Source organism: Anopheles marshallii, chromosome 2 (assembly GCF_943734725.1).
Source record: "Anopheles marshallii chromosome 2, idAnoMarsDA_429_01, whole genome shotgun sequence".
NCBI classification, from domain to species: domain Eukaryota; kingdom Metazoa; phylum Arthropoda; class Insecta; order Diptera; family Culicidae; genus Anopheles; species Anopheles marshallii.
This window is the reverse complement of record NC_071326.1, coordinates 33,315,350-33,330,549: the sequence shown is the minus strand read 5'-3', so window position 1 is coordinate 33,330,549 and position 15,200 is coordinate 33,315,350. Positions and strand designations below refer to the sequence as shown.

Here is a 15,200-nt window from a genome sequence, read left to right as displayed (position 1 = left end):
AATGCACGTCGTCAAGTAGACAGGAAGATCGTTCGTGGTAGCTCTTTCCCATTAGCAACGTATCGTCTCTCCGACCGTTAGAGCGATCTATTTCGTGATGGTGAACGCTGCTGCCGTTTGGGCGTTGGACAGCGTGTTGGCAGCCGTATCCTCGTCCGCGATACCTTCGATATCTTCCCGCTCTTCCTCCTCGTCGATGATGCTGATGTCGTGCAGTGAGGGTCGATGGCTTCGCCGCCAGCCTGAAACACAGGGGGGGCAAAAGAAAAACATCGATACAATAGTGGGCGATTCGTGACTGATCTTCCGGCATGACTGAGCTCCCAACGCACCCAACGTACCATCCATGGGCTCAAGCTGTTGTTTCGTTTTCTTGAGCAGCTTAGTACCGGTCACCGAAATGAGAATCGCACCGAGCGGTGCCGTCAGGATGATGCTCATGATGCACACCATCTTTACCATCTCCGCGTAGTGGACTTCCTCTTCCGTGCGGTTTTCATTCGACATGACCGTCTTCAGGGCGACCGGTCCGAGGGCGGCCTGTACCGTCGCTTTCGACATCCAGGAAATGGCAACAAAGATCTGTGAAGTGGAAGTCGGAGTGTTAGCAAAGTTAGCGAACGTTTATCAACTGCCTTACGCACCTTTTCCTTGACGTTAAGCTTATCTCCGAAGGCGATCGCCACCGTGGTCAGGATGCGGATTACAGCAACCACGTAAATGCTTCCAACACCGATCGATACTATGTGAGGATCCAGCTCAGCAATCTGAAGCGTAGTATTTATCACGTATTGATTAAGCACTCCTGGAACTCTCAACCCCCACTTCCCGTCCCTACCTTGATAGAAGCACCAGTAATTCCGAACAGAATTGGTTCGAAGATCATCCAGAAAATTTCGAACGCCGTCGACACCGGGTTGTCCTCCAACTCCCAGCCCTGTCCGCACCAGAAGTACGACGCGGTGAACGCGGCAAACACAACGCCCAACGGACCAGCACCTTCGAAATTGATTTCCTCACTACCAAACACGGCAAGCAGTCCGCCACCGAACAGCATCAGTGTGCGTATCGGAACAACGTACGCATCGCCAGGTTCGGGTACGTACTTGCACAGGAAGCCCCACACCACACCGAATCCGAGCCCTCCAATAATGCAGACGGGCGCCTGCGCAATTTGCAGCCCGAGGCTCTGCGTGCTGAACATGATGCTGGAGATGATGCCGAAGCCGGCCACCGACACCGCATCGTCGATACCGGCTACCGCGATAATGAGCGTCGGAATACCCTTCACCACACCGTACCCCTTGGTACGCAACCGGAACAGGCAGGGCACGACGACGGCCGGCGAAACTGCACCCACGATCGAACCGAGCAGGATACTCCACATCCACGGTAGCTGTAGGAAGAACCGTGCGCACACCGCAATCAGCGAGCATTCGACGAACCACGGGATGAGACCGAGCTTCAGGATGGTTTTGTAGATCTTCTTGAACGCGGTCGGGTCCATTTCCAGCCCGGCGCGTACCAGAATGATGACCAGGGCGAGTTTGCGCAGTTCGGCCGTCACGATCTGGAAGTCACCGTCCAGATTTACCCAGCCAACGTTCTGTCCAAGGAGGAGAAGAGAACGGAAATTAACAGGTTGCTTGGGAGAGTTTATTTGAAACAGGCAATATTTTATCGTGACATCTAAACGCAAAGACCCAATATGCCTTCTAATCTTAGAACAGTCATAATGAGAATCTCTTTACGGTTCGCAGTACATGATCATCGTTTGGGTTCATTCCTTCGGTAACCAACGACTCTAACGCATTGTTACAGTCTGTTTACTCACAAACGAAACTATTCTGCGCACTCCACATCATGAGCTAATGGGCTGATGAGCTTTAACTCGTGCCCAGCATGATGCCGAGCTGGGTCATGATAAATACCATAGCGCTACCAGGCACTTCCATCATCTACCCCGGTTCGCTACTCGATCGGCCTTAAGTAGATGCAAACCGACCGAGGTTTGCCGCGAAAATGCATATGCAATCAACTCTTCATCAATCTTTCGCGCATTCCTCCGGGGCACACGAGCGCATCTTTCCTCCCGATTGGGGAGGGGGTCGAGTTCCATGAAGATGACTTAATATAATAATCCGTTTCTTCGGTCCGGTGCAAAATGCGTCTCCAGGCACGGTGGCGTTGGAAGGACGCAACTAATTTATTATCCGATTCCATTGCCACCACCCGGGCTAATGAGCCGTGCGCGTAAAGGTCCATGGGGCGGTGTACAGTCTCCCGTCGACAGGTGACCTTTTCCCATGGCTCCCGTACTAGCCGTACTGGCCGATAACTCACTTATACAAAGTGTCGTCTGCCGCTAACTCACCTGAAACAGTATGCCCACCAACAGCATACCTATCAGCCGGGGTAGCGTGGTTAGGGAGATGAGAAAACCACCAAAGTTGGCAGCCACTGTTAGCACCACCAGCTGAAACAGCTGTCCGCCGGGCGCGGCCGTATCACCGATGATGACAAACGCCGTAATCCATAGCAGTACACCTGAAACACGGTACAGGTGTGAGCAAATAGTGGAGCAAAAGCGCGGCTACTAGTGCTGCTCGCTCGCCTCGCTACCCATTACCTATGAGAATGATCGACAGGATCCGGGCGAACTGGCGGTAGGACGGACACAGGGGATATGGGCAAATCTTTTGCCAACCGGGCGGTTCCCACGAGGGCGTTGTGTACTCGACCCGACATCGCATGCACAGCGAATAGATCCAGGACTGCTCCAGCCGGGAGTTATCGTAATCCCGTTCGATCTTTTCGAGCGCCTCCGAGAACGATTGCTTTTTGGCACGACCACCAGCTTCGCCGTTGTAGCGATCTTGAAGAGCAAAGAAAAGAAAGATGGATGGGTTACCTAAATTACACTAGAAGCATGCTACGCGCCCACTTACCACTGTGGATGGACGAGGTGTCAAAGTTGTTGTTGTGCAGGTTACTTTTCCTTCGTGCCGGACCTTCCTCGGAATGGTGCGATTGCTACGAACGGACGCGATACGGTGAAAATGGGAGGCATGTTTTTAGAACGCCAGCACACACACACACACACACACGCGTTATATTACCAACCTGCGATATTTTCCGTTTGTTCTGCTCAAAGCCCAAGTTGTCGTGCCCTAATCGCTCGACGACCGGTTCGGTGATGATGCTGACCTTGCGCTTCGTGTCGCCGCTGGACGACTGCGAGGAAGCATTCCCTTCCTCCGAAGGCATCTTGATAATACTGCCGGGAATGGGACCAAAGGTGTAGCGATCGATTAGCATGTACATTATTCTACGAGATCGTAACCGACGATTGAACATGTATGTTGAAGATGCGAATGTTGTGTTTGTTATATTTGCACTATCTAAAGAGACCTGGTTGTTTTAACTGCATTAAGAGACGAAATTCTATTTGGATTTCAGATCACGATCTGTTACAATGCACGAAAATGACGCAGGTGACAGGTTTGCCGTCATGTAAAAGTAAGTTAATTCCTGGATAGGAGTTTTGTAATGTGTTGTTTATTAATCTTGAACGGGCCTGGAGGACTTATTGAGATGTACATTTAACAGATTGTTACAGATCTCACGAAACAAAGTTATGAACAACAAAGCAAAGACGAAGAACGAGATGAATAGATTAAATCAAATACATCAAAGTTTGAATTAAATGCAGCAGACATTCGAAGTACTCTGTCGGATCGACCAGCACTGGACCAGTGATGAGCTAGTGGAAGGAAATCCCTAGTCCTCAAAAGTCAAAATGTTGGTTAGATGTCAAAATGGGACAACAGATACGGTGAATCGATGATATGGTTGCCAACAGGCCAGCAACAAACATACATTGAGCGTTGCATCTTCTGACGGTGAGAGGCTCAAGGACGAGAAAACGGCATCCTGCAGTATAGTACGAAAGGTGACACTCTCCCCAGGCAAAGAAGCGTAGGACAAACCGACTTAGTTTGTGCTGAATGATCTCGAACTGAGCAAAATAAGTGGCGCAAGTACTCCAAAACCGAACGGACGAGTACTGCAGTATAGTGTTTTGATGCACACAGGGTCGCGGAATTTTTGGTTTGGAGCATCAGTTTCTGTGTTTCGAACATGAGCTTTTGGACATCAACGAAACTTGGGTGTTACGACTTCTGGTTTTTTAGGGATTCTACATCAAGTAACAGGCAACGGGTCAAAATTATCGCACTGGTGAGAATGGGATCAGTGAAGTCGACCCAAAGCTTAGCGACTCATTCTACGTTAATCCGATTCAAGACACTTGTGTCCCGTCCCGTCGACCTCCTCTGTCCATATGACTCCATTGGCCGGAATTATCTGTTTTTCGAAGCGCAACAAAAAATTGCAATTTTATGTCCAATGCTTTCGATAACAATATTTCCTTAAAAATCATTCATAAGCGTCTCCATAATGTCCACGAGTCGTAATCTGTACATTCTATTCCATTATTTCTACCGAGTCGTGATTAACTTAGGCTAGGTTTAGGTTTCTAGTTAGTAAGAACTTGTTGTTAAACATTGTTGGCGGACAACTTTATATCAATAAAAATCAAGATAACACGTTTTGACCCAATTCTGGAGGTATGGACAAAGCTCCAAGAAATCAGGAACAAGGATCACGTTAACCAACCAAATGGTTCCAGAACGCATAACAAAGTCAGAAACACACAGCTCACGAACAAGTTCATTACAGGAACTTGAACTCCTATGTTAACTTTGATCGCAGAAGAAGGGATATCATTCCAATTCCTTCCAGGTTTGGATGAATCAAGGTTTAAGTGGTCACATTGCGTCACATGTCTAAATGTTGTTAATATCCATGCATTAATTGAAAAGACGTCCTTATTATTGACAGTCTATTGAAGAGAACTTGCTTTAGAAAGGCATGCGGTTTTCTTCTTGTCGTATCGTCCTATTAGCTGCCATTTTTGTCTCAGTAGTCTTATAGTTGGATGAGTTGGATGAGACGACCTGGATGAGATTTTATACTGATCCTATCGTGCGAAACCACTACCACCCCGATCACTATCTTTAACGATGTAAGTAGATTGTTGACTCCAGTGTCATAATCATGCCATCTGTGTGTGTACATTGTTCTTATAGTTGGAATTTTTAGAAAATCTCTTCCTTCACAGACGCATACATTTGCTTCAATATAATTAATCCATTTCATACCAACCGCCATTTTCATCGCGTCAATGCCAAAGGTCAACAACGGCCGATGAGAAGGTACATTAATCGTCAGTTCATCTTTTACGACGAGTCGCACAAAGCGATGATCCAATGCTAGATATCTCTGATTGATTGGAAATCAGACGAACATCTTGTACGTGTGTGTGTGTGTGTGTGTTCTGGGGTTTATAAATGTGTGCTCCAAGTTCCGCCCAACCACGTGGCACCGGGATGCAACCGACAACCGATGCCCGATACCTCCAGTACACCAGCGTAGAGGCCCGCGAACAACGCGTTCCTACTCCGGAGGCGTACGAGTTCGGCTACACGCTTGCCGTAAGCCGTGGAATTCAAACAATCGCACCCGGGCCACCCTTTGTTTGACGCTTCAACAATAATTATTGTTTCAACATCGGGAGGGGGGAGAACTCGTACACGCTGCGCTGGCTAATGAGTGCTGCCGACACCAAACTGACCGAGTTTACGGTGGGTGATGAGAAATTAAATGCCGCCCACAAGGGGGGATATAAAAAGATCAAATTCTCCAACCTCAGGAAAAGCGATCGAACGCCGGGTCGGTGCGTAATGCTTTCGCATGTCAGGCTGCAGTTCGGGAAAGGTGCAGCAAGATCAAGTTGGCGGTGCATTCTTCAACGAGCTTTCCTCAAGAACACGGATGCGATGCGATACTAACTTATACGTCCTCCCAAAACGGATGTGAACCATTATTTTTGATTGTCCAATGATAAGTCCAAGAAAAGGCGCAACCGCAGATCGTCGCTTAATGATGTCTAGTCGGTAAATGACAAGCTTTATCTGGTCCCTCACTGGAAGCTCACCACAATGGTTGGGCCAACGGTTGGTGGAGAAATGGCAGTTTGTTTTCGAGTTCGAGGGCACTGGGTCGGTTCCTTCAAGTGCGTCATCATCGTCGATGGTTGACCGCTGTGCCAAAACGACGTTGCCTGTGGATCACCCGTTCCGTGACCATGTTCCATCTGCACCGCCTGCACTAGGTCGGTGTGCATCTGTATCCGTACAGCGATACTTATCATTTGCTACTTAGCGAACCTATTTTGGATTGCAACCGACGTGGGAGAGACGTACGATCCAGACGTGCTCGATGTTAATCGAAGGGCATCAGCGCTCGGTTATCTCTGGAACCATTAGCACTCATCTTCCTAGCAATTATAGTTCAAGACCGACCTAAAGCCGCACATGCAATGCCGGTTTTAGGCGGAGAACATGCCTGTCCAATTCGCGTCCAACTGCAACTGCACGAAAAGTGCGTGAATAGCTATTCGCACTGATCACCAGTGGAGTGTCACCACTGGTCCAAAACCCAACAACCCCAACAAAAAACAAACTAGGTCTAGGTCTGTACGGATTAGCATGTCAATTTCAGCGATAAGATACAGTTTGCTCCAAACGGAATCTGGGAAGGTGGTGATAATGCTGAAAACAATCACCATAACTAATTGGCGTCACATTACCAAATCTGGAACGCCCTGCGCACTGTGTGTTGATTGACAAGTTTAGCAGGGGAAAGACATAAACGTACCCGATCTTCTCACCTTCTGGCTACGTGTTAGGACTGTAAGGTAGTTGAATCGTTCGTGTTTTTGCCGCCCCACACGGTACACACACCAGGCAGGCTACTGATTTTCGATGTGTGTTTGCGCATCCAGTTAAGAGTCACGAGCGTTTCACGTCCGTTTGCCGTTTTAATTTGTGCTTCCAAAACTCAATCATATCAGCGCGGCTAGGAATCGCCACCCGGTTATAGGGGGGGCCAGGGCACGACGGTAAGATCGCGTTAATTGAATCGGCCGATGTTTGACTAGCAAATATAGTTATTGCCATCGATGGGAGCTATTTTTGTTAACCATTTTCGCAATGCTCGATCGATCGTCCCGCATTTTTTGAATCTCTGTTTTGGCATCCTCGCTGTGGAGGCAGGGTACTGCTGTGGCCGTAAAGCTAATACCAGCCGAGCACACAGTTGTGAAAAGAACACAACGATGGGAAACGGATCATGTTTGCGGATCCTATTATCGCTGATTTATTAGCCCGAGTCCAAGCCTTCCTTTTTAATTGATATGAGGGGAAAAAACAAATTACATAAGTAACGTTTGTTGTGGCATTTCTGATCGGAACGATTTGTGACAACTGATAGTATCCGTAAGTATCGCGTTCAAGTGATACGCAAAGCTTGTAGAAACGTTCATTTTTACTGCAAACACACAAAACAGTTTGCGATAGATATCTTTAGTCCAGCTAAATATTTGCAACGAATGTAGCGCATGCACTCGCCTGTGCAACTCACACGTCGGTTGATGCATGATTGTTTGACATACGATCGCGTGTAGAACCGAGAAGGACCGGCACACACGACAGCGCAGGGAGCAATGGACACACCGCCATCGCCACCACACGTGGCGATCGTGCTTCTCGACCGGCCCAAAGGGTGATAAACGGTCGAATCTTCTTCGTCGCGAGAGTCATGTGAGTCACGACATTAGACTTACCGACCGGCTTTTGACCACTTGCGACTGCCGGCGTTATGATGATGAGGTCCGGCACGGGCACAGGCCATGTGATAAGTATGCTAAAAGGTGTCTCGACACGGTAATGCTCCATGTTGACCGCCCTGATGGCTGACGTTCATCAAGCTGGAAAGTGACAATTTCGCTTGTACACCGACATGTAAGTGTGCTTAACATAGCGAAGGAGAAATTCGACAAAAAAAATAACAGCCTTTAGCTCCATTTGTATCGCCACACAGTGTTGGTTTTGTGTTTCGACGATGGGAGACAACAGACGTTATGTTTCCCTCAAACCACGATCACGATTCGCACTCTCGATCGGATCGTACGTCACCGCACGATGTTTGTTTGATGTCTGAAGGCGTACAGTAAATCCAGATACCAATTACAGGTGACATAATCCAATCTGGGATCTTCCATCCGCACGGATTTTAAAATCGGCAGTATCATTAGACATGATACCCAACGCTTGCTAACGAGAGAAGCACCGGCAACGGCAATTGGCACGAGTGCACGCTCCACTAACGTCATTCGTTAATCGTCTCTGGGCACCATACCGGTCAGCACTTAATCGACTCCAGTCATCAACTGAACCGTGTGGACATCCGCGAAAATCGATATGGGAAGTCGCTCGTCGTCACCGCCGAGAAAGGAAAGCGGGCGTGAGGTTCTTGCCGCTTAGAATTGCATCCAAGTGGTCGGCAATCGTTAGGGCAAATTAGGAACAGTTTGGAGACTGTTCATACGATTGAGTTGCTTCACAAACGTTACGCTAACTATGATGTCTAAGATCGTGATCTTGGAATATGTGAACAAGTTGAAAGTCTGATATCTTTTTTATTGATCTTTTATCCATTTGAAAGTGATTAAGTGGTTCCTTTCAGAAGCCTCTTTTTGATTTGTTGTTGACATTTCCATTCGTAAAAATCTTTACATCTGAACAGAATTATCAGAACTTTGTATCTTTGGATTCGTATTCTAATTCTATCGGTTGCTTTCTATCTTTGATATCTAGCTACTAGCTCAGCTCTGATCCAGTGCTGGTCAATCCGAAAAGTATTTTGAATGTCTGCTGCATTCAATTCAAACTTTGATGTGTTTGACTTCAGCTATTCAGCTCATCTCTTCATAGCTAGACTTCGACTCCTGCTATGGCCGTCATATATCTAGGGATTTGTGTTTGTCTTTGCTATGTTGTTCATAACTTTATTTCGTGAAATCTCTAATAATCTGTTAAATGTACATCGTAATGAAACCTCCAGGCCCGTTGAGGATTAATACACAATTCAATAATGTATTTTATACTAGATTTATTCTTCATCCTTCAATTTTTCCTCCAATTAATTAAGACCAGACGTCATGAAATATAGACTTTTATGTCATACAAGTTATTCTTGCACTACTTGCTGAAGTTGGTTTAGTGCTAATAGCTGCGAGAACTTGGAGTATCTTCAATAATATATTTGTAATTGTCTTACATGAAGACTTTGGTCAAACAAAATCCATAAGACAATGGAAATGGGACAATGGACAATGGAAATTCCTGCGGAATTTCTCTTCCAAATAAGAAAACGAATCAATAATCCATTCACACCATCTAATGCAATTAACCTAAAATCCGATGAAACACACTTTTGTATAAATAAAAAAAAGCCACTTAAGCCACGATGACACAACCGCACCCTTAACAGTACGCTAACCGAACCTGAAAGGACGAATGTTTGGGAGGCTCTCAGGCATACAATTTGACCGTCATGTTTGCACAAATACCTCAAAATACCACAAAACCTCACACGGCTTCATCACGGTAGGGACGGTATCGTCATTTAACACCTTGTTCCGTCACAACCGGAACATCGCTTGATCTTGACCATCTTGATGTTGCGATCACAGCAATCACCATGAGGCAGATGGTCAATGAACGGACCCGCCCTGCTATTACGTCAGTATCATCATTAGCACAGTTGGATTCGGCGAGGAAGCAAATACGATGGCTCCCAAATGTGTCGATAGTTTCCGCCAAACAACATAATTAGAGCAGTGGGACAAACAAATAAAACGATTGCCTTCATCAGCCAGTGGGCCTCACCAAACGATTGGTTATGACAATGAAAAGGGAAACCGATTCGCGCCCGTGCCAAAACGGATCAATTACACAGTTCACCCCCAAAGGGCAATTGATGGCGTTGCGTGGCGTCAATGGTAACGTTTTCACTCGCTTTTTCCAGTTCTGGCTGGGCCGTTTTGGTGTTCTAATGCCGCGCCGGCTGATTGTGTTCTCGTGACAATGGCCACATATACGAACTTTGCTCCTTTCACCATCGCGTGTAGATCGCGTGTAGATCGCGTGCAATATTTCTTCGCGTTCCCATCCTTACGATCGCTTGTTTGGACGTGCAGTGGCTAAATTACTCACCCTGGCAGGGGCGATAAGGATAATGGGATGGGAACGATGCTGCTGCGAGGCGTTGAATTGATTGTAGGACAAATATTTGTTAATTTAAGTGCCACCCCATTCTAATCAATTGAAGGCAAAACAAACATGACGCATTGAATGTTGGATGTGTTGTTTTTTTAGAAAGAACATGTGGTGCCAAGCTCTCGACAGATAAGACAAAATACATCCCATCACACTCGCCGTAGCAGTAGTGCACAACCTTGATCATTCATTAAGCAGTGCCGAGCAGTCGATGGGCCGAGCCACCCGTCGGTGTTTAATTTTTTGCAGTAATAAGCAATGCAACAAAAACACCTCCGTCGTACATAAAATGTAGTTTCCCTCCACGTATGGCCACAATCGTTCTGAAATCATTATCAAAAACCACCATTCAGGGTTTGACAGATTTGTGCGCGGAATTCCACCAATCGTCGGAAGATTTATGGACGCACATTTCATCACACGCACGCGGCCGCAGTATCGCCGTCAGTTTAACGCGCACCAGACATGCTTCGCCGCTGGAAAAGGGAATACCCGTCCCATACATGTTGCCATGTTGCGTGCTCAAGACATGTTTTCATTCCATTTTAAGCTAATTGTTTCGTACGAGTACGATCGCGATCGCGGCTGGCGCGCTTGGAGGCAGCCGCAGTGGAAAAGTGGTGGCGCGCAAAGCAAACCCATTGCTTTGCCAGAAAACAAATCTACCGAGCCGCGCGGCTACGGTGGCGGCTCCCAACCTCGCCACGATAAGTGCTCGACATTAATAAGCGCTAGAATTTAATAAATCAATTAAAAGTTAATCAATTAATCAAAGCGCTTCATAATTACGCTAGGGCGCGCATCGACATGGCTGCGGACGGCGGTTGATAAGAGCCTCCCCCCAAAAAGGCGGACAGGTAGGTGTCGGAAGGACGCACCATAGGGGCGAGGATGGGTTTTTGGTGTTACCAATGCGCAATTAAAACGAGGTGCACCTTCCCGTGTTCCCGTGACCACCGCCAGTTGGTATGACCTTTGTGCAATGGCAAAAAAAAAACACCTTCCGTCCTGCCTAACTACTATTGGTACCGGTGCTACCGCCGTTTAGTTGAACGCGATGGCCATCTTTGGCATGCAACAGGGTCGCTGTCAAAAGTTTCCACGAGCGGGGGAGCTGGCAAACGAACCCCGAGACCGCTAGACGGCATTGAAATTATCAATTCATGTACAGAGCCGCACCGTAACCATGTGGGCAGTGGTGGTTTGGAGGTGTAGGATCTCTTCGAGTGATCCCCTCGCACAGGTAGTGTTGCTCATGTGTCAATGGATTGAAAGGTTACAAGGAAGAATTGACGACAGTCGAAGGTGTATTGTATCAGAAGGTTGTTTGTTTTCATGATTAGTTTCATTCAGTGAAAGCATTTTGTGTGGTAAGAATCGTTGTGTACACGACAATAAGTATTCTCCACAAGCATAACCACTATTTGCTAGAGAAGATGCAATAGGGGCATGTTAGGACTTGACTGGACAAAATTGGTCTTGATCTGATTTTATGGTAAACTATCCTCCTATGAGTAAATTAAGTAAAAGAAAGCTGAAAATGATAGACCTAGTCCTATTGAGGTTGTTGTCTCTTAAAACTTAAAGCTCGTTCTGGAGAGACCTTACAAATAGTCTCATTAAACAGATTTTCTTCCGTTTATCAGTATTCAGAACAGTGTTTTCTGTAATTGGAAGAATTTTCGAAGTTGTGCATACTGGCGGAATCCCGAATAGCAGATATGCCACCCAACAGACAGTACATTTTACAAGAAGTCCAGCTATAAATTTGGAGACAACTATTCTGCAACGTTGCACTTGTTGCTGGCAGTGCAACGGCTGCAGTACTACAACCTTGAAGCAAAGTGCGTGAGAGTTCACGAACATCATCAGCATCATCACCATCATCCGTCCCTTGGGTCATTGCTACCGGGCATCTATAGCCAACGATCGAACCGTTGATCAGATCAGATCACCTCTCGACACGCACTAAGCGTTGTTGACGCACAATGGAGACGAACCAAATGCGCTGTGTTACGGGGGGGGGGGGAGGGTTTGTGGAAGTAAACCAACTGCAGCTTCCATTTTAACTAATCCGGGCCCGGTGCAGTAGACAACCAGCGGTGCCGTGGGAACTGTTCTCACCAATCAACGACGCACAGCACCGGTGCTGTGCCACCGTTCGATCCAAAATTCGATCGCAACTAGAGCGCACCAGTCGGTTGGGGTGGGAGGAGGGAGGGGGGGGGGGGGCAACCGGACTAATGAGATACTACAAGAATGCGAGTGTGCTGGGTGCCTCCGACTGGGTGTAGTGATGCGAGATGGAAAACAATCTGAAACCGCGCCATTGCGCTCTATAATTACGTTTTCTTCATGATTTCGCTTCGGGAGCGCTCTCCCGGCTCCGGGTACGGTGGTTCCGGGTGTTGATAGTACACACGCTCGATGAACTCGCCCGAAACAGGGCTGGTGGGCACACAACCGGGTACTTTGGGCGTGAAGGGCGGCACGTTCCTAACCTCACACTCACGCTACTACGCCCGGCAACCGTTTAGCGATGGTAACGATGATGACGGCTGATTTGGTACCCTCGGGAACTGTCACGAGCTCGCACCGATGACGGAGGACGAGTGCGAACGTCCGAGAGCGATGCACGCGCCGCACCGATTCTAATGCACTCTTCCGCAGGCGCACGCCGGTGCTATACTGCAACGCAAACAACAGAGGCACATACGCGACTACTGTCACCCGGACAGGTGCTAGGTGATGAGATGCGCAGGACTATCTCACTCCCTCTCTCTCTTATCCTTTGACCAAAAGGACTCTCAGACTCTCAGATCTTATTGACCAGAAGGACAATTGACTGAAGTAAGCAGTCGAGAAACACGCACAACGTTTCACGTGAACGAATTAACCTGACGTAGCTACACTCGATAACATCATCATTATGACGACACGCTACACAAACTCCACTTCCCGGATGTCACTAACCGATCACACCGTGTACTGTGATCCTTGCTGGCGATCTCAACCAATCTCAAACTTTCCGTCTACGCCTGCTAGCTGCCTAGACGGGACGTTACACCAGGTGAATTTATCTGCCTAGATTAAGGCGCCTTTAGCCCCCGCCAAAGATCTCACGCGGTGGATTCTGTGCGCTTCTCCGAACTGGACGACGAATTGCAAGCGACTATTGGGGATCGCCGGCACGGTACCCTTATTTATAAACTAGAACCAAACACCCGCGTCCAACTAATTGGTGATGTTTTATTGTTCTTAACCCTTCCTCCCTTCGTTTTTAAATGCGACTACAAAACCCCGCACACTCGCACACACACACAGCGCTGGAACCGACACCGTGCAACGACGTGCATCGAGACTCCCAGACGAACAACGGCTCCGCGACCCTCGCCAACGAATCGTGCGACGTGCGATCGATTCGTTTCGAGGCACACGCTGGAAGCTGCGAGCGAACTGGGATTCGATCAGCTTCGGGCACTTGCGACGCCCAGCTAAGTCAACCAACCGGGTGCGAGGCTGCGATGAGCCACACTTTGTCTAGCTGAGGATGATCGAAGTTGCGCGGCGCACATTCGCCGAAGTTGTCCGGGTTTTTTTTTTTTTTGTGTGTAACCTATTGCAAATGCGAATTTCAGGTGCCGTCGTCTTCTTCGCTCGGTGTGTTTGCTTCACTCTACCCCAACAGTAGGATGGTTGCTCAGGGGATGCTGGGATTTATGTCACGACGCAGACGACAGCTCAGCACTCCAAAGTCGAAAGACCTAATCAGAGTAGATCGGCTGTGGCCGTTCGAACGGAGCACCCGGGACAGGTTCGGTTTTTTTTTCTCCCAACGACGAACACGGCTAATATGGTCATCGTGGCTCATGAATAAATATGTTTCTGCTGTCTCGCTGGTCGCACGGGGTACGGGGGCAAAATCAAACGCGTACACTGCACGTTGCATCTTAGAACCGGTGTATCGCATCAGCGGCGATACGTTCGAGTTCTAGCACTTGTCCAGGGAACTCACGGAGGCACCTTGTTTTTCTTCCAGTGCAACAGCCTTTTTTGCCTGTTGTGACGTAGCCACACGCACCTAAAACCCACCCAGCGAAAGTGACCGACAGATTGGTGACGAGATCGTTGATCGGCACTTGACGAACCCCCAGCTTGAGCAGCGCCTAATCAATCTTAAGGCAAAGATCGTCTACGCATCACGCCAATTAATATCAAATCGGTGTTGCGTCGGAATTGCGATAAGGGTTACAGCCATTCCACGGCATACTTCGTCACATGTACGCGCACAGAGGCACAAGCAATGGTGCGGTTTAATGGTCAGTTTTAAGACCACCCAGTCCCGAGTGGGCCACGCCAATCGATCATATTTGTTTGTCCACACAGTGTCTAATAGCCACGGGGCAATCGATGATGTATCTTTGCCCAAAACACTTGAATTGATGGGCTTTAATCATTCATCACCGCGATGATCGGTCATCATTGGACGCACACTTTCGCCCACCAAAGGGTGGGTATCATCGCCGATAGAGGTTTCAGAACCGATTGTACCGGGGGCTTTGGGTTGGTGCGTCTCTCGATGAGTGGCAGTGGCGGAGTCCATACGCAACTGCAGGAGCGAACAATTCGTGAACCATTTCCAAACAAAGCGACCCCGATCTACCTCTATGGTGTCACCGTAAGCTAGCACGTACGTCCAATTGGCCGGCAAAGTCGTTTCGCACATGCTGCGTTTATGTGCATTCTTGTGCAAAAGGGTGGGGTGAGGGGGGGGGGGGGGGTGTGGAAGACACACAGAGCGCCAGATGAACCACTACAAATCACGGAGTCGAGATCGAAATCACCGTTAAGCCTCCTAAGTAACTCCTACGCCCTAGACCAGGGAGCGTAATTGAGATGCACCGCTGGATGCAAATCGCAACCAAACCGACCATATGTAGCAAGTGGTACGGACTG

The 15,200-nt window shown here is 48.1% G+C and overlaps 1 protein-coding gene across 1 annotated transcript; it reads right to left on the bottom strand.

The window, feature by feature from the left end:
- Positions 1–87: 87 nt before the first annotated feature.
- On the bottom strand, positions 88–12,601 carry LOC128719166 (sodium/hydrogen exchanger 9B2). Its single transcript, XM_053812788.1, has 9 exons — positions 12,591–12,601; positions 3,124–3,277; positions 2,949–3,033; positions 2,630–2,875; positions 2,375–2,547; positions 839–1,606; positions 645–767; positions 333–582; positions 88–242 (listed from the first exon to the last, which is right to left on the bottom strand). The coding sequence occupies exons 1-9, from the start codon at positions 12,599–12,601 to the stop codon at positions 88–90; spliced, it is 1,965 nt and encodes a 654-aa protein (XP_053668763.1).
- Between the last annotated feature and the right edge of the window lie 2,599 nt (positions 12,602–15,200).